At 47.0% G+C, this 26120-nt stretch overlaps 1 protein-coding gene across 2 annotated transcripts in view; it reads left to right on the top strand.

Annotated features, from left to right (window-relative positions):
- Positions 1–26120, top strand: part of LOC135908349 (potassium voltage-gated channel protein Shaw-like) — a 117499-nt gene that overhangs the window by 37512 nt on the left and 53867 nt on the right. Inside the window, exons 2-3 of one of the 2 annotated variants that reach the window (XM_065440106.1) lie at positions 21113–21459; positions 21775–22915. In XM_065440106.1, coding sequence (XP_065296178.1) covers positions 21148–21459; positions 21775–22915 — 1453 coding nt within the window. In that variant the 5' untranslated portion in view covers positions 21113–21147. Of the gene's footprint in view, positions 1–21112; positions 21460–21774; positions 22934–26120 lie in introns of both variants that reach the window. The other variant, XM_065440107.1, reaches the window with a different exon arrangement.

The following is a 26120-nucleotide window of genomic DNA, read 5'->3' as shown; positions in this document are numbered from 1 at the left end:
TTCTGCTATACACTTCGCTGAGTCTTTCTGTTGCGTGCTATCAATAGAACATCGCCAGAATATTATTTTACTTTCGGATGTACCATTAGGTATTCTTCAAGCATACACATTTTCTTCTGCCATACCCTTTATCTTCTCTTTTTGCTGAGGTAACTCAATACGGCACTTCTTCTACCGGGAAGTCCCATTACAACCTTTCTATTTCCAGCCGTTCTTTTCACCTCTCCCGCTCCGAGTGTTCGTCGATCCCGCTTCAAGTAGTTCGTGGCAATCGCGAAGCACACTATTCAATTACTCGCTGTCCTTCGCCAGAACCAAGCTGTCGGAATGAGCTTGAAAAGAAGGCTTAAGGAATTCGGAAGCGCGCGAGATTGAATCTGCGCCTTGTTTTGCGCCGCGATCTGAAATCTTTCAATGACGTGTGCTTTTCAAGTGTCTTTTCTATGAAGGAGAAGCAAGTGCTGATTGTGCTCGTTGGCGCTTTCGTTGGCTCGCGTCGACACTGACGCCTTGTATGGGAGCGTTACTTTTCGTTTCCCCTTTTGCTTTTTTCTTCAGGTAGCACCTTCAGCCGACCGCCATGTAGCCTCACATATTTATATCACGATGCCATTTCGCAATGTGTATTTGGTTTTGAAGGCCCCGTCGAAAGCTTAGAATTAGGCAGCATATTTGCCAGTGTCCATGGCTCGACGAGGACTACCAACAAAGAGGATTTGCGCGAGAACTGCTCAACAGAGAAAGTGTAAGTTCATCTAGGTCAATCACTCACGATCGTGAGAAGGAAATTTACAGAAGAATAAATATGGGTGAGAATGCATACGGCATACATTACCAGATCATGTCTGGAAGCTTACCGCTGTCAATGAAAAGAAAGGTGTACAATCAAAGCATTCTACCGGTGCTAAAATAGGGGGAAGAAACTTGGAGGTTGACAAAGAAGCTCGAGAATAAGTTAAGGAACGCGCAAGGGCATTGAAACAAACAATGTTAGGGATAACGTTAAAAGACAGGAAGAGAGAGAGGTGTGGATCAGATAGCAAAAGGGGATAGCCAATATTCTAACTGACATTATGGGGCTGCGCAGGCCATGTAATGCATAGGACAGATAACCGGTGGAGCATTAGGTTTACAGAATAAGTGCCAAGAGAAGAGAAGCGCCGTCGAGGACGGCAGAAAGCTAGGCGGGGTGATGAAATCAGGAAGTTCGCTGGTGCAAGTTGGAATCGGTTGGCGCAGGACAAGGGTAATTTGAGATCGCAGGGAGAGGCCTTCGTCCTGCAGCAGTGATAAAATCGGCTGATGATGATGCTTTGCAGAACTGTGCTTACGATCCGTTGCTTATCAAATTATGCCGCTGAGCTGTGGTCGATAGAAGATCGGACAAACAGGAAAGTGGTTTAGCCTTTCGCTGACAGGGTACACTTACCAAAGGGACGATATATTAATTTTCGTGCGGCAACACCCTGCCGCGGCGGTACCATCCCCCTTATAGTATAATCAAGATGTATTGATCAAGAAGTATTCTATTAAAATAAGCATGCATTAAGATTTATGGGAGAGGAAAGAAAAAAACACATCTGAATGCAATGGTATGCAATGCCTTATATTTATGCGCTAGCTTTTTCTTTTTTCTTTTTGACGTGGATGAATAAGGATGCGTTGGCACCAACAGATAATGCTGGATGCTATTTCTCAGATGGGTGACATGGAAATGCGTCATGCCATATCACAAACATAAATAAAGGTATCATGAAATAACAGATTATAAGATGACATAAGAGGAACAAGCCCTACAGACACAATACAGATGCACAAACTGTCAGAAGACACGCGATACATTATAATATGACACCCAAGTGTCACAAAAGCTAGACATACAGTAAAGATTCACAATATACTGTCATGAGAGAAAAAAGTGCATCGTAACAGACACAATGTAGATATTGCAAGCACTGCCAGTGCAATACAAGTCCACAAATTGTCACACGAGAGAACAGTGCATACATACGTACTACATTGCACGTGCAAGTCGTCGAAATTGTCTGGTCCTCCAAAGCTTGGTCGATCGCGATTTTAACAGCACAATGAGAGAAGATGCAGGGCAAAGGAATGGAAAGGGAAATCTGGAGATCAGCGAATGGCGGGGATCATTCGTGAGCGAGTGAGCCACCGCGTACAACGCGCCACTAACTTCCCAGATGAGTCGCGCGCTGGCCCCCGCTTCGTACTTTGAATGGTTTATATAATTACAAAGTTACCGCTAACACTGAACGGAATTCCAGCGGGTGTGAAGGAAGCTATAACGTTGTCTTTGACAATCTGATTACCAATGGATCCTGCAGGATTAATTTTTTATCCTCCAGGTGACGTTGAGTTTACTCGCGTCATTTGTGGACCGAATAAAGTTGTCTCACTCACTCACTCACTCACTCACTCACTCACTCACTCACTCACTCACTCACTCACTCACTCACTCACTCACTCACTCACTCACTCACTCACTCACTCGCTCGCTCGCTCGCTCGCTCACTCACTCACTCACTCACTCACTCACTCACTCACTCACTCACTCACTCACTCACTCACTCACTCACTCACTCACTCACTCACTCACTCACTCACTCACTCACTCACTCACTCACTCACTCACTCACTCACTCACTGACTCACTGACTCACTGACTCACTCACTCACTCACTCACTCACTCACTCACTCACTCACTCACTCACTCACTCACTCACTCACTCACTCACTCACTCACTCACTCATCCTCCACAACGCACGTGCTCACGGTTAACAATCGCAAAGGATTCATTGCGTGACGCCCTTCCTGCGTCGTCACGCAGAAATAAGGAAGAACCGTTTGCGCTGACAGTCAGGAACGTCTCGGAAGAGAAAGAGAGATCAAGATGTGCCACGCCAAGCAAGCCCCCACTATGCACCACTGCCGTTTGAAGACGAGCCTGGTCTTTGGCTTGTGCGCATCTTTTTGTTCTATGCTATCGTTTTTCCTTTCTTTTTTTTTTTCGCGGGAGGTCCATTAGGCTTGAGGATCGGGAGCACCTCTCCGAACTGCGCTGGTCCATTCCTATTTTCGACGATCGAAACGCACGGCGCAAGGCCAAAACAAGAAAAGAAAGAAAGGTAAGAAAACACGCACACGACAAACGACGCCGCATATGCAGACGAGTTCGCTCACTCTCCGGTGGTAAGATAGGGCCGTGACGGACGGAGTGGGGTGAAGATAGCGCGGGGGTAATCGGTCAGTGCGACTAAAAGAGAGGTCGAGAGAGCAGATGGGAGAGAAAATGAATATTGTGCACACTGCTTTTTCGGAAGTCAGGGGGAATGCGGAGGGGTACAGCACACCTAAAAGAAATGATTGGGAAACAGCCGCCGCAAACAAAATCAAACAGAAAAGAAAGTAGATAAATCTTTCACGCTCGGTGTGTGCGCGCAGGCTGAAAAGAGCAAGCGCAGTGTTTATTGGCTAAAAACTGTAGTGATGAACGTACAGAGAGTAAGGCTTCAGCCAAGTTCATAGCGGCCAGCAGTGGCTGCCAGCAACGACAAGTTTTCTTTTGTTTCCCTTTCATATTTATATCTTTTTGTCTTTATGCCATGCTCTTTATTCTTGAATGAGTGACATAGAGTGATGAAGGTAGAAACAGGCCGCCGGAAAACTGTAATCAGCCTCTCTGCGACGACAAATGTGAGGTAATAGCGTGCTGATGAGCTGGTTAGATAGTGCTTGTCTCTAAAATACCACCTGAACCAAGGGGATTAGTATAGCACGGAAAAGGTTTCAAAAGCTATACATCACTGTTAACAGCGGATAGAGGCCGTTCTGAGCGCGATGGAGAAATGTGACAAATCCAAACATGACACAAGTTCACAAGATGAAGGAGTCTTGAAGTGTTCAACAGTCGTTGCGCAAGGAATGTCCCTGGAGCCAATATTTCGACAAGATCTCGGGCAGGTCAAGGACAAGTGTCTTTACAGAAACGTTGACTACTGCGACATTCGTTGCGCAACCAAAGTGTGGCAAAGTGTCCATTTGTAAGTTGCTTCGTTAATAACTTAGGACAAAATCTGCTCCCCAACACTTGGACGGCAGTTGTAAAAGTTGAGCGCTTCAAGGTTGCTGAGAGCGCTGAAGCAAAAAAATAAACAAAAAAGATAAAAAAATAAAGCGAAAGAAAGAGAGAGAAAGAATGGAACAAAGGAAAAAGACGGAGAGAAAGCAGCAGTGCAAAAGACTAACAAGCGCGCGCGCGTAGGGGACGAGAAATGACTAAATGAATTCACACCGATGGATGCACAAATATATATATATATATATATATATATATATATATATATATATATATATATATATATATATATATATATATATATATATATATATATAATAACGAGAACAAGACGCACAATGAATGTAAAGGAGCTGTCGGTGAAAAACATCATGGCGACGACAGCGCAATAACGACGGTAGAGGAAAGGAAGGAGCACCCCAGTTATAGAAGCCTACAAAATAAAAAGGGTCGGGCGCCAAAAAACAAAAAAGCACCCCGCGTGGAAGCAGGCTGATTGGGGCAGAGCGCCACACGAAAAGACCGTCGTGCGGCCGTCCTTTTTGATCAGACGACGCATTTGTCCCCTGCACGTCCCCGATAAATATTCATCGGCCGACAGAGACGCAGGAGGCCTGTGACGTCATTAGGTCGTTGCGCTGATGGCAATGGGGAAATAAAGGAGATGGGGAAAGAAAGGGGGAGCACAGAGAATAAAGAAGGCAAGGGTGAATGTGCAGAGGGGGTAAGCGACAAAGGCGATGAAAGGAATCAATGGAAGGATTCTGCCGGCATGCAGGCTTATCGGGGAAAATCATCTCGAATGCTCGATTCCCCCATCGAAGATTGCTTGTGGGGTTGCTCTGAGCACCGTTGCCGTACTACACTAAGCGTCCCAATGTCTTTCTGTCGGGCTCATAAAAAAAAAAAAGAATGGAAAGCGAGAGAGAGAGAGAGAGAGAGAGAGACCCTGTACTGCTTTCTGTGCGAGCGCACGTAGTCTATGCTCTCGTTCCCTCCTTACGGCGGTTTCAATTTTCCGCTGAATAGAAATGAAATCGTTTTGTTGTTCATATTGCTGGGGAACTTCCGCGCATTAAGAAAGAGACAGATTGCCCGAGAACCTGAAATTAGGGCGTGTGTAGAGACCTTCGCTCCGTTCAGCCTATCGCTTTGGTGGAACGCTTTCCGTTCTCAATCGAAAAACCCGTTGGGTTTTAGAAGCAGCCGAACAATTAAAGCGCTGTCTTTTCATTTTACCCTCTTAATCAAGCCATTCACTAGTTCGATTTTTTATTACCACACTGATTAGTTTATCGCTTCGTGAGCAGGAATATTATATTGCGATTCTTCAAGTGCATTTTTTTCTTGCTTTATGCATATCGTTCGTCGCGCCAAGCCTTCGATCCGAAGGAATAGGGCAGCGCTCGAAAAAACGAAAAAGAAAGAAATGAACTACGACGGCATAAACGAATGGAAACCAAAATTCAAATTACGTGACGCCCAACTAGACCTTCCTTTTTTTCATTTTTTTAGCCTGACAATTTTTATGAAGTCTGAATGGTACTGTGTTAAGATAATTCAATTTTGCTGTGTTTCCTCTCTTTTAATGAGCGCAGAGCAGTTCTGCAACCTCACATGCCCGATAGTCATTATTTCAACACCCTCATGCCTCACTTTTTTTTTTCAGGTTACCGTTTTATCGATAATATAAATGCAAGGGTATTTCGGATGCCATCAATATGCAATCAGAATTGTTTTACCGCCAAAATTTCCTTCTCTGTTTCGAACGTTGCACGTACACTGTGTTGCTTCTATCCATTTCACGCTTGACGGAACGACGTGCATAACTAAAATGGCCGCGAGATAAAAGTTATGCGAGACTGTAGCAGCCGTCGTAGCTCTGCCAGCACGCACTATTTAAATGCCCTGCTGCTGCAATCCTCGCTCGAATTTTGCTCACTCAGTTTTCGCTCTACCCCCCACTGCGTCAACTACCCATTCACGTTTCTTCTTTCTTTTTTTTTTGGTCCACGTGAATAGCGCAGAGTTTCCTGAGCCATGTTAAAATACCTGTTCATCAGCGCATGCTTCTTAACTTATACTTTGCACAATTTATAACGTGGCACGATGTAATATGAGGTTTCTTCATCCGCGCTTCATACTTTTTATATGATCAAGACGACCCTAACCAGCAGACGTACTGAAACCATCCACAGTTAGAAAGTAACGTTCTCTGATGGCCGACAGGAGACGCTGCCAGCATGGCAAGCAAATATGCGCAAAAAGACGCAGGTCTTAGGAAAAAAAAATGGCTTGAGCACCAAGAGCGTGCTGGTGAACGATATTTCTTTCTTTCTTTCTTTTTTTTTTTCGCCTTCATCGCTGCTTCTTTTACTTCGTTCTGTACGTACATCGCGACTGACCTTCCCGCGAACGCTCGGGAGCATCGGGGAAGGTTAATTATTGCACATCGTTCGGATCGTTAGCCAGCGGGCGCCTTGACGGAACGGTGTTAATAAGGCGCTAATTAATAGCGGCAGTCGTTCGCCATCCCCAGCTGCTCTGTTTTGTCGCGCAGCACATATTTCTGCGCTTTTGCACTCCTGCACGGTGTGCTCGTGCGCCTTTTTATTTGGCTCTCAGCATCTCGCTTCCAAAACACGCCCGTACGTTATTTGACGGTGCCCGAGCTCTAAGTGTACACACGATTCCGAAATTGCCAGTCATAAAATGCTCCATGTATCCCGTAATGAAGGTGATATTTAAAGGGCTCAAGTAAAGCGACGACAAGCCGTATGTAGCGGAATGTTGCGGTTCAGTGAAAGAGAGGTAGGTAAAAGCTTTCATCTTATCTTGTGTAATCTGCATTTCGTTAACAGGATGCACATTCATTCTGCAATATAGCCGCTTCGCATCTCCCGCTGCGCTCAGCACAATCGCGGCATGATCGCGCTCACTTAAAACAGGCTCACTAGACAAGTTCAAAGATCAAGGAGCAGCTCCGAGTAGCCCGCAGAATATGAAAACTCCGCTCACCGCTTGATGCAGATTATGACCCTCTCGTCTTAAGATTCTATCTCGGAAGCAGCCATGTGCGAGAGGCACAACGTAGCCACCCCCATCCTTTTAACCCTCCCCTTCAACCCCCCCCCAGCGCAGCTTCGAGTCTGCGACGTCCACATTTACGCTCTCGCGGTACTCAGTGCCGCAGGGAGGCACAAATTGCGTAATCTGTGATTCGCTTTAGCGTAACCTCATCTCGGCAGCGTTTTCGCAGAACCGCACGGACGCTCATTAGCATGACGAAGCGTGACACTACTGGGGCCTTCCCTACGTTCCTAAGTGGCGAATTCGCGGGCTCTTTCAGGCGTGAGAGAGCGTTAGTGAGGTACTCAAGTTTTCCTAAATGAATGCACGTCCTTCGCACTTAAAGTTGCAGTTAGTTAGATGGCGCTGACTTTCTTTCTTGCGACTCTTCTGAATGCGATTGCAGTGCTCCTGCCGCACTTTCCTTCGTTTCGTTAATTCACAAAGAAAAGAAACGTAACTGGAGAGGTCGGCTGTACAAGGAGTCGCGGCTACTCCAAGGCCTTCAGCACGGCATCAGCAAAGAGATAAACAAGAAAAGCGAGAGAAAGAGTGAAAGCATCAGATGCTACAAGAAAATAAGTCTTCGAAAGAGAAATGAGATTCCATGTATTATGCATTATGTTCTGTGTACACAGCTTACATTATCTTGAATGTAGAATAGTGAACTATCGGTGTGCTGGGAACTTCATTTCGATACTACTACTCTCATGAATTCATATTTGTTGCCCTACTGTTGAAGGTACCTCTGATGGATAGTGAAACGAAGCTTGGAAGTTTCGCTCGGTATTGCGGAGAACACCTTTGCTTAGCGCTTGTAACAACAGCCCAGTCTGACAGCATTTAGTCGAAAGGAAAAAAAGAAGAGCGAGAATACAGCAAACGTAATAGCAAAATTATGTCTTTCAGAGAACCCCATGCTCATACGTAACCAAAATTTATCCGCTAAATTATTCAACAGGAGTCAAGTAACATACTGCCAGTCCCGCTTTAATCGTTGCGACATGCGAGAAGCTCGAGACAGTGTGTACATTGTAATAGGGCGCCACGCGCCTACAGATGACGTCATAGTAAGAGCGCGCGGACCTGCACTTTGTCGTTGATCTGTTCAAGCCCACGTAGCAACATGTATTATGTATCATGTATACGTAATACATGTAGCCCATGTATTAGCGACAGACAGACATCAATCATGTCCTGGGCTAGTTCGCCGTGTGGCTAATTATGCGGTCCCCGCCGAGACGCGAAGTACAGCTGCATGTAATCACGGTTTCACCGATAGTCGGTTCGCAAGTGTTAGTAACAATGCAAAAACAATTGCTTTCCCACGCCAAGAATGCTTATCAGTGCGTGGCCCGGCTTCCGTTGTTACATTTCAGTGCACGCATGCGCCAGTGTTGCTAACTTAGTGAGAAAGTTTCCAAATTTTGCGAGGTCTTAGCCACCTTAATGACAACTTTGGCTCTTTGGAGTCTCGTCGACTTTTCCAGTCACTTTTCCGGTGAAGCGAATAGCTAGCGAATGAACCTAGTAAGGATTCCCTAAGGGAATTTGGTTAAGCGGAATGCTCCACCCCTCATATTATTCCAGGGGAAATACCATGTGCCCAAAAGTTTGTCACTACTGCCAAAAACACGCCGAAGACTTCATAGTGAGTCATATAGGAGCATAAAAAATGATAATTTCGGGCTTTTACGCGCAAAAACCACGATCTTATTGCGAGGCACACCGTAGTGAGGGAGCTCCGTACTAATTTTGACTACCCGGGGTTCTGAAACGAGCACGTGCACCTATATCTAAGCACACGAGCATTTTTACATTCTGCCCCCTCGAAATGCGGCCGCCACGGTTGGGATTGACCCCGTGACCCCAACCTCAACAGCGCAATGCATTAGACATTCGGTTATGGCGTGCTCGTCAAAGTTATTTTTCTAAACGAAGTGCTGTCTTGATATTTGATGCCGTTTTAGAAAGGCGGACTTTTTCCCGTTTACACCTAACAAGAGCTCATATAGAAACGATTAAGACAGAAAAATGAGCTAATAAAAAAATCCTCACTATCACCGTCATCATCATAATTCAGCGACTTTTCGCGGCTAAAAACTTATGTGCTTTAGTGCATGACGTGGCGATGTTACCGAAAAGAAAAACACTTCTTTATATTGAAATAAAAAATAAAAGAAAGATATGTAGTCGCCCTACAATGGTGACAGCTACTCTTTCTCGCATCAACAACAATATAAAGATATATAATCATATAATCATATAGTGCCTCATAATCAGAAAGTGGTTTCGGCACGTAAAACCCCATAATTTGATTTAAGAAAAGGAAAAAAAAAAACAGTCATAGGAACAGAAATCTACAGCGCCTAGTCCAACACAACCATGAACACACAAAAGGCAACGGCAAGTCGCACCACAATGAGCTTGTAAACAAAGTCAGAAACACACATGCAAGTGGCCGTGATGTAGACTGCGATGGACAGGTAAACAGATTAGAAATAGACAAAGATAAAATAATGCACGCAAACTATGACGGACAAAAGTGAGATTCAGAACCGAACATAATATAGTGGAACACGTAATAGACAAGCGTAAACAATTATAAATAATGGAACCAAGTTGTAATTACATCGTATGACTATTCAATGCAATGTCTAGTACTTGTTAAGGATGCCTGTGTCTTAGAAAAAAATTTCCCGTGCGCTCTATGCTTCTCGCTGTGCTATTCCCGATGGCCATGGGCCCAACGTGGGAGCGTCCCACTGCGCCATAATCGCGTATCTCAGGACTCACAATAAAGGTTTTCCATACATCGATGAGCCCCGAAATGTTGCGAGTGCGAAAGGTCGGCGAGGATCAATGGAGCGTAGTAGCCCTTGTTCTAGCTGCCGCGTTTCCGTCGCGCCTCTGGAGCATTCAAGGAGTAGGTGGCGAACATCCTCATCGTCGTTGCCACAGGAGCAAGCCGGGTATGAAGCCTGTTTTATGCTACACAGAAAATGTGTGCTGTATGCTATCCCAAGGCGATGCAGGTGAGTTAGCATCTCGGTACTTTTAGAAAGTTGCCCACGCCGTAAAGAATCGGTTTCTTTGTATTTTCATTGAACCAGGCTGACATAACCAGGCTGTAGTACGCTTAACATGTGTTGCGTGTCCATGCGTGACAAAGGAATAAGTTGAATTTATTCATCTTTATGGGCCGATTTAGCCAACGAGTCCGCTAATTCGTTGCCTGCTGTACCGGCATGTCCCGGGACCCACTGTAATATCGCTTCATGTTTTCTTTCTGTTACTAACGCTGGGCTGCACCTATACGTATACAGCGGCATTCGTTGAGGAGTGCGGGGCGCTCTCTGCGGACTTTAAAAATACAATCAAGCGGGAACTTTCGGTGAAATTGCCTGGAACCGCGGTGTCTGTGCGCGCAGGCGTCGTGGCCGCGTCGGATAAGGGTCCCTGCCTTGCGCCTGCGGGGCCCAGGTTGTGCGCGATGGCTCTTCGGGGGGTCGTCACGACCCCTCTGCTTCGACTCGCTGCTCGCTGAATATTGCAGAGGGTGAACAAGAACGGATGTACAGAAAATAGACAATAACATTCCAAGGTGCGCGCAACGGGGGTGTAGGGAAAGCAAAAATCAGAGAGGAAGATAGAAAGAGAGAGAGAGAGAGGGAGAGTAAACAGATATTAGAAAAAGACAAATGAAGAAGAAGACGAGAAATAAAGAAGGTGCCAGGAAAGCAGTCAGGGAAAATCATCAGTTAGAAAAGAAACTATAAAAAGCTAAAAACAACCGAAAAAGAAAGAGGCAAGTAAATAAATAAATAAATAAATAGAGAAGGAAAGAAAGAAAGAAAGAAAGAAAGAAAGAAAGAAAGAAAGAAAGAAAGCAAGAAAGCAAGAAAGAAAGAAAGAAAGAAAGAAAGAAAGAAAGAAAGAAAGAAAGAAAGAAAGAAAGAAAGAAAGAAAGAGAAAACTTGCATCGCAGCACGCGAGAATGCCAAGAGCATGGTTGGGCGGCTGGATGTGCGTTCTATTAGGCTAGCTCTGTTGCGTGAGCTACCGTGAGGTTGCTGCTTGATATTCGGTTCCGTCGCCGTTGCGTGCTCTAGCTTTCTACGCCGGCACTTCCTATCAGCCGCAGTAATAATGAGGCAATTTGCCGGCGCCTGATTGCGCGGCTTGAATATTTTAAACATTCCGGCGGCCGCAGCGCCGATGGAAAGTGTACGCAAGCCGGAGAAGGAGCGCTCGGAAGTTGTGATATTTTTTTTTTTTCACGCATTAACTGGTAACAGCACATGCATCTGCCAGTGAAAACGTGTCTTAATGTCTTCGAAGCAAAGACGCTCGAAAAAAAAAAATTACTTGACAGTGCATGGCAGCAGCCTATATATATATATATATATATATATATATATATATATATATATATATATATATATATATATATATATATATATATATATATATATATATATATATTGATAAGCCAAGCTCTTTGGAGAACGTAAGCCGCTGCTCTATTTCCGAACATTTTCCTGAAACTTTCGATAAATTAGCTTATGCAGTCAGTTTAATTACCACCGAGTGACGGCGATGACATCTTGCAACATCTAGCCAAAGTACACGGATGAAAAAAACATCGACAACTTCTCCGGGACAGCAATGAAGAGACAAGTCAGACGAGACGCGGTTACAGTCATGCGTGTAACGACTTTGGTCGTGTAGCCACGGAAAGCTGCGTGGGCAGAAGTGCCTTGCCAGAGGTGGCGCTCGGAGCTTTCGTCGTCTCCTTCATGGTTAGGCTTTTCACCCACTGCAGTCTTATCAGAAAACACTTCCTCCACGTGACTTCACCAATACATTATGAGCTCGGTTCGGTTCAGATCGTCATTATTATCATTATTATTATTATTATTATTATTATTATTATTATTATTATTATTATTATTATTATTATTATTATTATTATTATTATTATTATTCGTAGAAGTAATAGTAGTAGTAGTAGTAGTAGTAGTAGAAGCAGTATATTCACGTCTACGAAGATTTGTCGTCATCATTATCGTCATTGAAATATCGTTATTAAATGTGGACTGGTCCTGAAAAGTGTACTGCAAGCGAAACCGCTTGCACCAATTTTACATTAGGAATGGTGCGTGTTCTCGATGACACTAAAGCTGCGAACAATGTTGGGACGTAACTTCACCCAATTGGGAAGCTGAAAAGGAGAGCTTCCCAATATATATATATATATATATATATATACATATATATATATATATATATATATATATATATATATATATATATATATATATATATATATATATATATATATATATATATATATATATATATATATATATATATATATATATATATATATACAGTAAAAGCTCGTTAATTCGAACCGCAAGGGGAAGCCACTTCAGTTCGAATTAACGAAAGTTCGAACTAACGAAAGTGAAGGAGGGCAACAGTACACTGCGATTTGGAAGCAGTAGGGCATGTCAGAAATTTGGCGTGTCAGAAAGTGATGGCGTGTGCCGCGGGCACACGCCATCTTCAAGTCGAAGCTCTGGGTCCGACTGTGCCACACCACCGATGTCCACCGAAACGAACGTTAGCCGAGGCTTAACACCATCCCAATGAATCGCGACGGCCGATACCTCCTAAGCTGAAAACAGAGGTGCACAACCGATGAAGACTGCCGAGACAAAGACGCTGAACATGTGAAGGTGGCGAAGGCCCTGATTCTTTGGTTCTTGATTGCAAGCGCAGCTGCGACGTACTTGATTCGCTGTGTTTTGGAGCTTGCCGTGCCATCTCCGAACAACATTAGCAGCTGTACAAGATTTGCAAAGCCTCCGAGATTCGCAACGGGCAAGAAGTCTCCGAGGTTACGTAGAACGGAGAGGCGGCAGCCGCCGCTGCCTTCTGGCTGACCCCGCGCCGGTTAGATTATTGTCCGATTTTGCCTTCTCTCGCCGTTCTCTCCGTTTCGGAGGCAATACAGCCTTGTGTGTAGGCAGTAGGCGCGCTTCTCTGGCCGTGTGCCAGGCGAGCGTAGTTCGAATTATCCGTTAGGGAACCTTCTCGCGTTCGAATTAACGGACTTTTTTATACATAGACTTCTATGGAGCTTGGCCGGACCAAATCGTACAGTTCGAATTATCCATAAATTCGAATTATTGAAGTTCGAATTAACGAGCTTTCACTGTATATGTATATATATATATATATATATATATATATATATATATATATATATATATATATATATATATATATATATATATATATATATTATTAGTTGGCTTCCCCGAGTCTTTTATCTGTAGTTTATTTACGGCCGCTATAGAAGACGAGAAGGTCCGGTAACGGAAGTGAGAACGGGAAACATGAGGATCGAAAAATACGTATCGTTACCGTGCGATGCGTGTACGGCCTGAGGAAAAGCGCCCCGGGGCGCCGTAAAGCGGAAAGGCCACTCTCGGTGCGGCATAAGCGAAAGCCTGTCGAGTAATCGTCGCAACGGGATTTGGCGATCGTCGGCGAACGAACGGCAAGGCAGCGTATATCTGTTATTTTTCTTCTGACACCAGGGTGCGAAATAGAATAAGATTCACTTTCTTTTGCCTAACAAATTGGTCACTGCTGGCGATGACGTGATAGGAATGTGGGGATGGGATTGAATCCACGGGCGATGAATGAGCGCTATGACACGACTAAGCCAGTGGAAAATGCTCGCCTACCGCGTTAAAATAAAGAAAAAAAAACTGCATAGTGGTAGGCAATTTTTGGATAAGAAAAGTGCCTGCGTTCTTTAGTGATTTCTTATTTCGGTTAACTACCGTATTTACTCGATTCTAACCACCCCCTTTTTTTCACGATCGCGATGCCCAAAGTGAGGGGGGGTGCTTAGATTCGAAAAATCTAGAATGACCCCCCCCCTCCCTCTTTTCGCTGCGACATCACGACGAGATGGGTGCGAGAAATAACATTTTATTTTGCAAACATTAAAAAGAAAAATTGGTGCAGACAATGAACCCACCGCTTGTGTCGGATGCTCAGTCACTATCACTGTCACTCTAGTTCGTCGCACCACTTGAACCGCTGCTCTCGGTATCCCACAGCAGCTCGTCTTCCGTTCCATCGAAGTTGTTTATCATCGAACTCTTCTTAAATTATTTGACCACAACGACCACTTGACCCTCTTCCACGCGTCCGAAATCCACTTTGCGATGGTTGATGGGGCGCTTTCTGCAGCTTTCCCGTCGGCGTCTTCTTCCGATCAGGGTTTCGCACCCACTCCTCGTAATCCTGTCGAAGATTGGCTTTGAAGGGCTTGTTGACTGAAACGTCGAGGGGTTGCAGCACTGGCGTCATGCCACCCGGAATCACAACCACGTCGTTATTGATGTTCCGAAGCTTTGTCTTCACCTCCGGAGTTAGATGGCCTCGAAACGCGTTCAACAGAAGCATCGACCGCGTGCCTGCAGGTCCGTCGAGCAATGATTCCAGAGTGAGCAAGCGCGTTTGGCGGCCTTGGCTACGCGCTCTTCCTAACAAATAGGGGGGTGCTTAGATTCGCATGCAAACTTTTTTCCTAACTTTTTCGCGAGAATAGAGGTGTGGGGGGGGGGGGTGCTTAGAATCGGGGGGTGCTTAGAATGGCGAAAATACGGTACATTGATCTGCACTCTGACGTGCGTACGTGTAACTTGCTGCTGGATTTTCACAGGCCGACTGGACGGACTGGGCCAGCAAAATATGCCCCTTGCGCTGCCCAGGTGGTGCTTCGAAAAGCTCGAGCCTAAAGCGAGATATAAGAAGGAAGAAGAAGCATGTGCTTGCTGTGGTAAAGCTAGGGAAACTAAGGAGCATGTTTTATTAGAATGTGAAGGCGTCTACCCAGCGGTAGATTTAGGCACCACTGGCCTCCTTGAAGCCCTTGGGTTCAGAGGGAGCAGTGGTAAAGCGAACATGTCCGCAATAGACATTAGTAAGAGGCGACTGGAGGATTGGTGGAAGAAAAGTAGGGAAACGACAAAAGACGGAGACGTACAAAAGCACAGTTCGCAATAGGGGATCAGAAAATTTGGGCGTGGTAGTTCATAGGTTTTTTTTTTCTTTTTTCATTGTTTAACCTAGGTAGAATATTAGGCAGTATAGTAGCAAGAGCTTGGTGGCGCAACCCACCGCCCCGTTCCAAAGGGGACGCTCATAACATCCATCCATCCATCCAGCCAATCAACAGCGCCCTGCATGCTGCGGTTATCGGTTTCGGGTAGCTACAGAGTCCGAGATTCTGCTAGAGAATGCACAGCTCCGCGGTACATCTGTTTGTCTGAGTCGTGCTGTAGCAGGAATTGCGGAGAATTTCGTGTGTACTAAAGGCTTTGTTGCATGCACTGCACATCGCAAAGGAATGAAAATACAGTCCCGAATACGTGTGTGGCGCACGAGAAGCATACGCTAGGTTTTTTCCTTTTTTTTTCGCGTTCCTGCTTTTGGCTACAACACCAGTCAGAGTGCGTAAAGCTGTCACAAACTGTTGCGACACCTGTCCATTCGCTTTACGCGCAGGCGAGAGCCATGAAGCCTTTGCTATGACGCAATCCAATAATTAAGCTAATAGTAAAAGGACTAATTAAACTGCCCCATCGGGACCGAATGTATGATCGGCCCTGCTACGTGTTCACGCAGGATGCCATTATACGGTCAGCCATAAACTTGCTTCTGCAGCAAATGCGGAACTCCCGACAGCTAAAACCAATAAATCGCCTGACTGAGTTTCTTTAGTCTGTGCATTCAGGCACATCCAATTGCCGGTAGAGCGTGAACGGCGAGAACGCATTTGTTCAATCGCTTTGATTTGTCAATCCCCTGGCTTGCGCAACTTAAAACGTCAGTCGTAAGTCTCTCTGCTTGCACCGTCCTCCCTGTGTATTTCATCAGCCTAGTTAGTTTCAGTTGCAATCTCGGTAGCACGGTTTTCGTTCTAAAGCTTGTGCCACTTCACCGGGCACACTCACTTCAAGACCTGTAAAGTCTTGTGCGTCGAAGCTTCGAATCTAAAGAAAGAAAGAAAAAACAGCTGCAGCGGCATTTTCAAAGATCCGAAGGCATTGTCTGCTCCCGCTTTTCACTCGGCTGGCAAACAACGGGGCATACGCCTTGGACAAACTGGAACTCCTGCGAATGCAGATACCCCGCTTTTCGACAGCCAGTAGCGAATTAAGGCGATAAAATGAAGCTCGAACGTGCAAACAAAGCAACCGAGACGAGTTCCGCTTCTCGGCGACAGGGAAAATCAATGCGTTGAAGATGAGACTTCTACTGCCCGGCTTATTTGGCTGTTAGCAAACAGGGCGCGCCATAGTGTGTTCAACACTCCAGGGCTATGGTAAAAAGCATCCTCGCTGATGCTGTCAGCAACTTCATTAACACCAGCCGCGTGTGTTTGCCTGCTTACACGAAACGTCGATATGTACAAGGGTAGCAGTAGGTAGAGGTACACGGGCAAACATGTGCGAGCGTTCATTCGTACGTAGGCGCGAAACGCACGCTACCAACTGTTTCAACCGGCGTCATAATTCCCCATACGGTTCAGAATTATGGAGGGCGCTTCCAATGTAAGGAACGTGGTTACTTTAAGCGCTTGTAGACAGCAACACATCGCGCGGGATGGGCTGCGTCGTTAGAACGCCTCAAGGAAAAAAAGACGAGTATTAGAAGATATATGCTGTACATTCTTGTATCCGTACATACCTCGCTAATATAGTTAATATACCACACAACACCGCAAAATAAAAGCAAACGGAGTCCATGGCAAGCCGCATAAAAACTATAGTTTAGGTTTGATAGTTATTTTGCCTATATTCACCCAGTACGACGAGATGACCCTTCCGCATCACTCGCTAGGTGTGTCAACAGGCTGGCGTTAGAAAGAAGCGAAAGACGTTACAAGCACTCTGGCATTTCCTTATTTGCGCAACTAATTGCCTCCGCGGAGGCGGCGCATAGAGCCTTTTACCATTGGCCTAAAGGGTGATAAAGAGTTCGGCAAATCGCAACCGAAGCAAGCGGAAAGAGAGCGAAAGCGAAGTGACACGAAAAAAGGGAGTGAAGAGTCCCTCGTTATCAGTGCTCGGCGCCGAAGTCAAACCGCAAGCGAAGCAGCGAGGCTTTAGGCCTCGATGTTGCAGCATCGAGCCAGTCAGCAAAGCCGCAGAGCACTCGTTCCGCCGCTGTGCCCGCAAATGCATGCGTAAAGCAAGGTGTATCCTAGCTTCCCTACCATTCCCCGTCCCGAAGCCGTGCGCTTCTTCTACCGAAGAGAGTGACAGGGAAGAACGGGAGAGGGAGGGCGCGGGCTTTGGCCACGCGGCGACCTACCGCCTCATCCCTGATTGATCGGCGCGGCGGGCAGACTCGCTCTTCCGCACTGAGTGCGGCCTGATTTAGCGAAAACCCAGTTTGGCGCGGCCGTGCGAAGGTGCTGCCTTCGGTAGAAAGAGGAATGACCAGAGAAGGGAGGCGGCGAAAGGGTTATTCCTCTTATTCGCCAACTCCTCCTCCTCGCCCGCCCTCTCACTCTTCCCGACAACCCCATTTCCCAAACCTCTCGCGCGGCCGGCCGGCACTGGGACGAAATTGTCGGCCGCGGCCAAACAAGCGGTAATGGCTTTTCTCCTTCTCTGCCCGCTCCAGATCGGGGTCTCTCTCTCGTGGCGTTGTCGAAGGCACGGCAGCGGGTGTGCGAATTCGGAGGAGACCCCGGGCTTGCCGGCGGCGACCCAGCCTTTCCCTTACCGCGTAGCACACGCCCCCTACCGACAACCCTCATTCCTGCCTCTTTGGGAGAGCTCTCTGTTTCGACACCTGCGCTGAAGTGCAAGTGCTCGCCGGCGCCTGGGTCTACGGCACAGAAAAGGGAGCTGGGAGGGGGGGGGGGGAGGCATCGATTATGGCGGTGGCCGGCGCCTTGCCTCGCTTCGTGCCGCTTTTGTCTCCGTTCTCGATCCCGCTGTTTCTCGCGCCCGTCCTATAACTGCGCTCCCACGGGATACCAAACACAGGCGCACGACCGCACGCACGTACAGACACAATGACAGATACACGCAGACATACAGACACACACGCCCGCATGCACACGTACACATACACAAACACGCAAGCAGGTAATCTGAATATGCGGTGCGTTCGCGAAATCCTAACACGGTTGTGGGGATCGTGTTTGTCTGTCTTTCCGGTGCGTAGACGAAACGACGTTGCAGTTGGCGCGAGCGAGACCGGCATTGTGGATTCGCGGAATGCTCGTTTTTTTTTTTGCCCCCGAGGCGCGACAGCGGTGGTGAACAACGCGATTGCCGCTCCCGCGTGGAAATTGGTCTAATGTGCGCGAGCTTCTCTCTGGCGTGTCGTTGGCGTCAGCGCGGGTAACGCTGCAAGGGGGGAGGGGAGTGAAAGGCGACGACAGACTGGAGATAAACACACGCCTGGTACCGCCTGCCTGCCTGCGCTCGCGTGTTCGGTGCGTTGCGACTGGTCGTCGAATGGATGTACCACTAACTAATACAAATGGTGATACTATGTGGAGGTGCTTGTTCGGTAGCGGTGCTAGTTAGGAGCGCGTGCTTTGGAATGGTGACGGCCTCGGAGCACTGCACAGCTACCTGAACGTCGTAGTGGATGAGTACGAAAAACGGGATCTTGTCGTTGCGACGACCGTGCGTTGAAGAGCAACATGAGGAGAGCCGTTTCGCATACGCGGACACCAAATGGCTAAATAACCAAAGTAATGTTACAAGGGCATTTGCTGGCTTCCCACTTTGCGAAGCGGTGAACAACATGAAATGGGCCCGTATGAATTCTAGAAGTGACTGAAAGGCTTGGTGAGCTTCACATTGAATGTCGGATCGGATCGGAAAACATTTATTGGGCTCTAGAAAAGATCTTCGCGGCTTCAGACGGCGTCTTCCATCTTCTGATGGATTCTTCTGTCTGCAATCACAGGGTTGGTGCCCTAGTCCAAGGCTCCACTGAGTATGGCCAACCCGCGAGCTCGCTCTACTAGGCGCTTTTGGCCGTTCAAGCTTACGCTGGAAAGCATACTCTCCCACTGTTCCGCACTCGGGTTTTTAATTTTATAGATAGTTGGGGACTCAATATTCTGACAGGCCCATGATATGTGGTAGAGATCTGGTTTCTCTCCGCACCATGGGCACTTAGCCTCATATTGTGTAGGGAAAATTTTATTCAGAAGGTTTAAATTCGGGAAAGTACCCGTCTGCAGTTGTCGCCATGCAACAGCATCCTCTCTGCTTAGATCCTTATCCGGGGGTGGGTACTTCAGTCTGACCCCTTTATAATAATTTAGTATATCTGAGTAGCCCATGGGTACTGACTCGGGTTCCTCAAGGCTGGATGTGTCGGACGCCCGGTTGGTATGCCCTCGAGCTATCCTATCCGCCTCTTGGTTCCCTGTTATGCCAGTGTGCCCTGGTACCCAGATTATGGTATGGTGAACTTTGTTTCCCGGGTCGCATGAGCAGAGTATATGGCGTGCTTTGCGCCCAATTCTGCATTGAATGTAAACTAGCTCTAGGTTCTACAAAGCCCAGTAAGCTTCTGCTCGATGCACATTTTGCTCCTTAATTTATCAGTTCAGCGCTCAACCCAAGGCAATAACTCCAGAGTGCAGAGTTGCTATCTGAGCGATCACGTTGCAAAGCGCGAACAGGCATAGGGAATCTTAACCACTGGGGTTCACTTAAGCATTTAAGCATTCACTTAAATGTTACTAAGCAGTGACACTGAATTAGTTTAGAGTGACTAAGTGTTCTTTCAAAACTACTTTCGTTCATTTGGTGAACAAAAGAAAAGAAAACACTGATGTTTACCGGAGAAAATGAAGGCCAGACTACAGCTTTCTTCAGTCTCGCGCAGGAACACCAGCGCCCATACCTCAGTGCGGCGTCACAAATTTCAACTAATTTTCTGTTATGTGGGCCGTCTTCAACTTGGAAAGATATGAAATCGGGACACGTTGAATCCTTGGTTCTTTGAGAATGCAATGTCATCCTTATTTGTTGAGGCACGATTAACTACGTCCCAGTAAACGCTGTCAAAATTAATGACGCCACGGTGTGCTATTGGGGAAAGTTCAGTGCGGCGTCGACGCCGGTTTTCGGATTCTCCAGCTTTTCTTACTTACCGAGCCTTCTTTCCGAGTCAGAGTGGCCACTTTTCCATTGCTAGAACGTAGTTTGCTAATACAGCTTAAGAATATTCCTGCTCAGTTTTTCTTTAAGATTCGTGCGTCAGCGGGTATTGTTTACTTACTTATACATTTAGCATTTTGCATTCTACTTCCATCGTAATGCACCTTCCCGCGTACAGAAGCATCAGCAGGAGAACTCTATCGTCCCTGGCAAATCACGACGCGCATCTGAAGCTCGCTACAATTATTATCAGGTTGTCGCAAATATAACGGACAAAGAAAAGAAGTTTAGCGGCAGCTACAAAAGGGAGGGGAACAACACCTGCCTGATACAAAAGGAATATGGTACACAGAAAAATAACTACTAGTGATAAATACGAGCGTAAGTTAAAAAGTACTAGTATAGCAGAATGGGACATAGGGTTAATAATGTAAAAGGAAAGCAGTGATTGCAGGATGCAGCTACCGTCAAACCTTGATATAATCAACACGGATACGATGAATTCTCAGATAGAACGAAGTGAATACAAGAGCTTTCTCGACAATATTAGTGTGCGAATATTAGTGCGAATATATGCTTATAAATAATATCCGCTATTACGCAGGTATTTCCGTCTAAGATTCGACTTCGTTATAACGAGGTTCAACATTCCCACGTCGTTATAACGAGGTATGACGATTTATCCCTATCGACGCCGTTATCGAATGCAGGTGCCGAGGACATGCCGACTTGAAGGCGCCAGAGCATGTACCACCACGCGAGCAACAGCCGCGGCACCTTGGATGTGGAAAACCGCGTCGTCCTCAACGTGGGCGGCATACGCTTCGAGACGTACAAGACGACCCTCAAGAAGATTCCCGCGACGCGCCTTTCCCGGCTCACCGAGGCGCTCGCCAACTACGACCCCGTGCTGAACGAGTACTTCTTCGACCGCCACCCGGGCGTCTTCGCGCAGATACTCAACTACTACCGCACAGGCAAGCTGCACTACCCGACCAACGTGTGTGGCCCTTTGTTCGAAGAGGAGCTCGAGTTCTGGGGCCTCGACGCCAACCAGGTATACTGCGACGGCGCTGTTTTCTATTATCTCTGCATAAGCGCCATTCTCTATATAAGCATTAGCAAATCAATGATCGTGACAGTTTGCCGTAAGATTTCCAAGTGACAACTAAAGTAGCGCATTTCTCAATATGAGTGTAATCTTAATTTCATTAATAACAGAACCACAATAACTTGACTTCGGGACATCTTCCCGCATACAAATTGGCGTAAATCATTTATCGCAATGAATGGAGAATAAATTTCAGCTACCAGCCGCATCAAAGAATTGTATTTCTTTAAGCCATCAAACATGCCTATCGGTCGTGCGTAGGTCGAACCTTGCTGCTGGATGACGTACACGGTATACAGAGACACCCAGGCTACATTGGCCATCCTGGACACGCTCGACATCGAGAACGAGAAGCCCAGCGATGAGGAGCTGGCGCGAAAGTTCGGCGTCGAGGAGGACTACTACGCGGGCAAGCTGTCCTGCTGGCAGCGGCTCAAGCCACGCATCTGGCTGCTCTTCGACGAGCCGTACTCCTCGCTGGCCGCCAAGGTCATGGCCGTCATATCGGTCTTCTTCATCTGCGTCTCCATCCTCTCGTTCTGCCTCAAGACGCACCCAAACATGCGCGTGCCCGTCATCGTGAACCGGACCGTCACGCAGCGCAACACCACCGCCTGGGTCCTGGACAAGGTCAAGACGGACGCGCACGACGCCTTCTTCTACGTGGAGAGTGTGTGCAATGCCTGGTTCACCTTCGAGATCACCATCCGGTTCGTGGTGAGCCCGCGAAAGCTCGACTTTGTGCGCGCGCCCATAAACATCATCGACTTCATCGCGACCATGTCCTTCTACTCGGACATGCTGCTCCAGCACCTCGCGGCGGACCTGGAAAACGCCGACATCCTGGACTTCTTCTCCATCATCCGAATCCTGAGGCTGTTCAAGCTGACGCGCCACTCGCGCGGGCTCAAGATCCTCATACACACCTTCAAGGCCTCGGCCAAGGAGCTCTTCCTGCTGGTCTTCTTCCTGGTGCTGGGCATCGTGATATTCGCCAGCCTCGTGTACTACGCCGAGAGGCTGCAGGCGAACCCGCGCAACGACTTCACCAGCATCCCCGAGGGCCTGTGGTGGGCCATCGTGACGATGACCACAGTGGGCTACGGGGACATGGTGCCCAGGACCTACGTGGGCATGCTCGTCGGTGCCCTGTGCGCGCTCGCGGGCGTGCTGACGATCGGGCTGCCCGTGCCGGTGATCGTGTCCAACTTCACCATGTTCTACTCGCACACGCAAGCGCGCGAGAAGCTGCCCAAGCAGCGGCGACGCTTCGTGGGCGAGCCGCCCGGCACGGGCACGGCGGCCGCGGCGGCCGCGGCGCCCAGCGTGCCGCAGGCGCGCCGGATGAACGCCATCAAGCACCACCAGCACAGCAGGGAGTTTGCCGCCACCAACAAGCCAGGTACTTGACAGGGCTTTCGTGAGTTCCTCTTCCTTCACTCTTCGTTACTTCTGCATTTTGTTTTGTTCGTTCTCCACGCCACCCGGCACTATCTCCGAGAGAAGTTCATGCCCGACTATCCGCTAAACCTTGCCAAAAGCTTTTCCACTAAACGGTACCAAAAGGCGCCAATTCTTGAGGGAAGGGATTTCCTAGGAACAGAACCGCCACCTTGAGACGCTGAGGTTTGATCGGTGAGAAAGGGACACAGCGGTATATTTCTTACTCCGAAACCGGTCGTCGCCTTATTCGCGTTTGATTAATTGATTAATTGATGAATGATTGATAATTGATTGATTCTATTCTTCTTGTCGGTAATGGATGCTTGCGGACTCATTTGGCACGGCGATTTTTTCGCAGAGATGAACGTTATATGACGTAAAGAAAGAAAATATCGTAAGAATTGATTGAAACGAATGCCACGTGAGCCATTATTAACAAAAGAAGGCGCTATAGTCAAGTCGAAATGGCATCATTTACACTCGGCAATGTAGTAAGAAAAATGCCTCTGTGTTTCCGACCAGATGCACTTGCCAATAACGAAAACAAACGTATGCCTTAAATGTGAGCCGTATTGAGACTGTTATTTCAACAACGCGGTTTAAAGAACAGTCTATGACCTTCAAGCGTAGCGATGCATATATGTATCGCTACGCTTGAAGGTCACCCTCACTTCTGAGCAAGCAGCGTGCACTGAAGATGCAACCAAAAAGAAATATCTGGTGAAAGCTGAGTTTGTGGAAACCCGTTGAACTCTTATAGAGTCAATCACAACCAGCACCCAAGCGTCTTTCAAATGTAAAGTATGCTTTAGAATGCTAGTATACTATAAGGGTAGTATAAAATGATGTTCCGTATTTAATCGTCCGATGTAAGATAGCACAAAATGCTTAGACGTGGCTATTTATGTAACACGGCCGCGCTTGCAGCTTTCATGAACTAAACAAACTGGATTCTTGGCCTTCAAGTTGAATTCAGTCAGAAATAATCAGCTACACTTAACATTGAAAATTAAGATATATTTGCCTTATTTTTCCACTTGCATCTTAAAAATTGAACCCCACATCATACCCAGGCATAGGGGTCACATGAAACCCGACTTCATCTCAGCACGTCTTGTGATATCTTGTTTTACGACTGATCCTTACGAACAGGACAATAGCGCTTTCCTTGCTCGAAACAATTGTCTAAACTGCATAGTGTGACAGGTGACGGCAACTTACTAAACACGATTGGAAGAAAATACTCTCGACTCGGGCATTCCGTGCACCTGAGGCTTGCTGAAGCCTCACAAGAAATAAATCTACTTCAGGAAGTGAGTTGCGCCGTAGACACTCCCTTTCGCGCTGTCGGAAGTTTTATATAATAAGAAAATCGTGCCGCGGACACTTCAAGCCCCGCCGAGCGTCCGCTTTCGAAAAGCACGCTGGATTGCGTACAAAGGTTTCTGCTCCACAGGCGCGGTGTATGCTTAAGGTGCTTCCAGGATCCTCAGAGGGATCGCCCTGTTAGGCTCAATAGATTCCTTGTCTCCGTTAAAGGAGAGCCCCTATTTGTTTTGGCTCGAACCTCCAATCACAGTTCGTGTACGGGGAAGGAAAACACGCTCTGGCATCGGGGAAATCTGTGAGCTCTTCTTCTATACATCAAGTCGTACTTCCCTCTCTCCAACCTTTCTCTCTCTCTCTCTCTTTGTACTCTTTCTTCGGCACACCGGACGCGAAAACAGGCTATCCACGCATGTTCCTCCAAGTAGTCTTTGTTCTTTCTTTGTTCCCGTTCATTAGCTGTGTTGCGGGCCGCCAGCGAATCACTGCGGCGCTTTCTTTGAGAACGGCTGAGCTTTGTCTAGGAAGAGAAAGACTCGAAGGCCTTTGTTCGGAGATGTTGGTCGAACCACCGTCACTTCGTGCGTCCACAGCTCGGTCTGAAAAAAATAAAAACGTAATGAAATAAGATCAATAAAGAATTACTGAATGAAGAATAAAAAAAAGAAGCAAGTGCAGCTAAGAAAAGAAAACCGCCAGTCGTGGCAAGAACAGCGTTCTGCGTAAGCAACGAAAATAAACAGCCTAACGGCAGGTGCATTCTCCCCAAAGAACACGGCTTCCCACCAGAAGAGAAATAACGGAGCGGGGAGAGTGAAATGCAGAGAAGAGAATGATCGGGAAAGAGCAAGGCCGAGGCATATATAAGCAAGTACACCCGGCGCCGGTCCGAAAATATCAGGAAGAATGCCAAGGAGCTGGCAGCCCACATGCATAATAACACATTAGCGTTCCAAAAAGACGGCGTTCTACGCATATGGCGGGCGATCTTGGTTTTCTTAGCAGATGAAGGGAAGATCAAAACTGTTTCTTTATGACACGGCCAGCGCTTGTAGCAGTCGCTCTTTGCTTCGTTGCGTCTCTCGCTAAGCTTACATTTAATGCTTCCAAGTTTGCGTGCACCACATTAGGTCGAGTACGTTTTGCCGAACTGGCAATGTGCTGCGTGCTTTCAGCTAGGAAACAAACACTCAAAGCGACGTGAATCGCATAGCGGGTTCAGCGACCTTTGCGATTCCCAAAGGCCGTGTACTCATTGCCATGAACCTTCGCTGTTATGTACTGCACTGCTACTGTACTGGCCGCTGCCTGTTCTTAATGGTTTCGCAAGCATGTAGGTTATGCGAATCCGGCGATTGGTGTGACGGACAACATATATGCTGCGGATTTCTGCAGGATAACATGTGAGGCAATGAGCTAACGAGCGCTGATGCATGCACCGCCCTTCTCTCCGCCCTCCTCTCTCTCTCCACACACAAACAGACGCTCGTTTTATCACAAGGAAATGCGCTAGAAAGAGGCCTTTCACAATCATAACCGGCACAAGTCCACACCGTTCTGCGTAGGGATAATGCGGCAAACAACTCACTGTGGTGCTTCGTCTGCGAAGCTTCGTAAATCCTACTCGGCCCTATTCTTTGCCACAAACCTGCTTCGAAGATGTCTTTTAAATGCACTTCTATGATATTTTCTCTAAAGAAAGATCTTCGGAAAGTCAATGCCTCTATTATCTTTATTAAAAGTTCAAGGAGGAACTTATGATTTTGCGGGGCCAATATTACACTGGCCTATAAATATGGAGAATTTAAGAACGGGAGAGCCCTGGGTAACGCTAAGGA

The sequence above is a fragment of the Dermacentor albipictus genome, chromosome 5 (genome assembly GCF_038994185.2).
Source record: "Dermacentor albipictus isolate Rhodes 1998 colony chromosome 5, USDA_Dalb.pri_finalv2, whole genome shotgun sequence".
In the NCBI taxonomy this organism is placed as follows: domain Eukaryota; kingdom Metazoa; phylum Arthropoda; class Arachnida; order Ixodida; family Ixodidae; genus Dermacentor; species Dermacentor albipictus.
The sequence above is the reverse complement of the archived record's forward strand: the minus strand, read 5'-3'. Positions and strand labels throughout refer to the sequence as shown.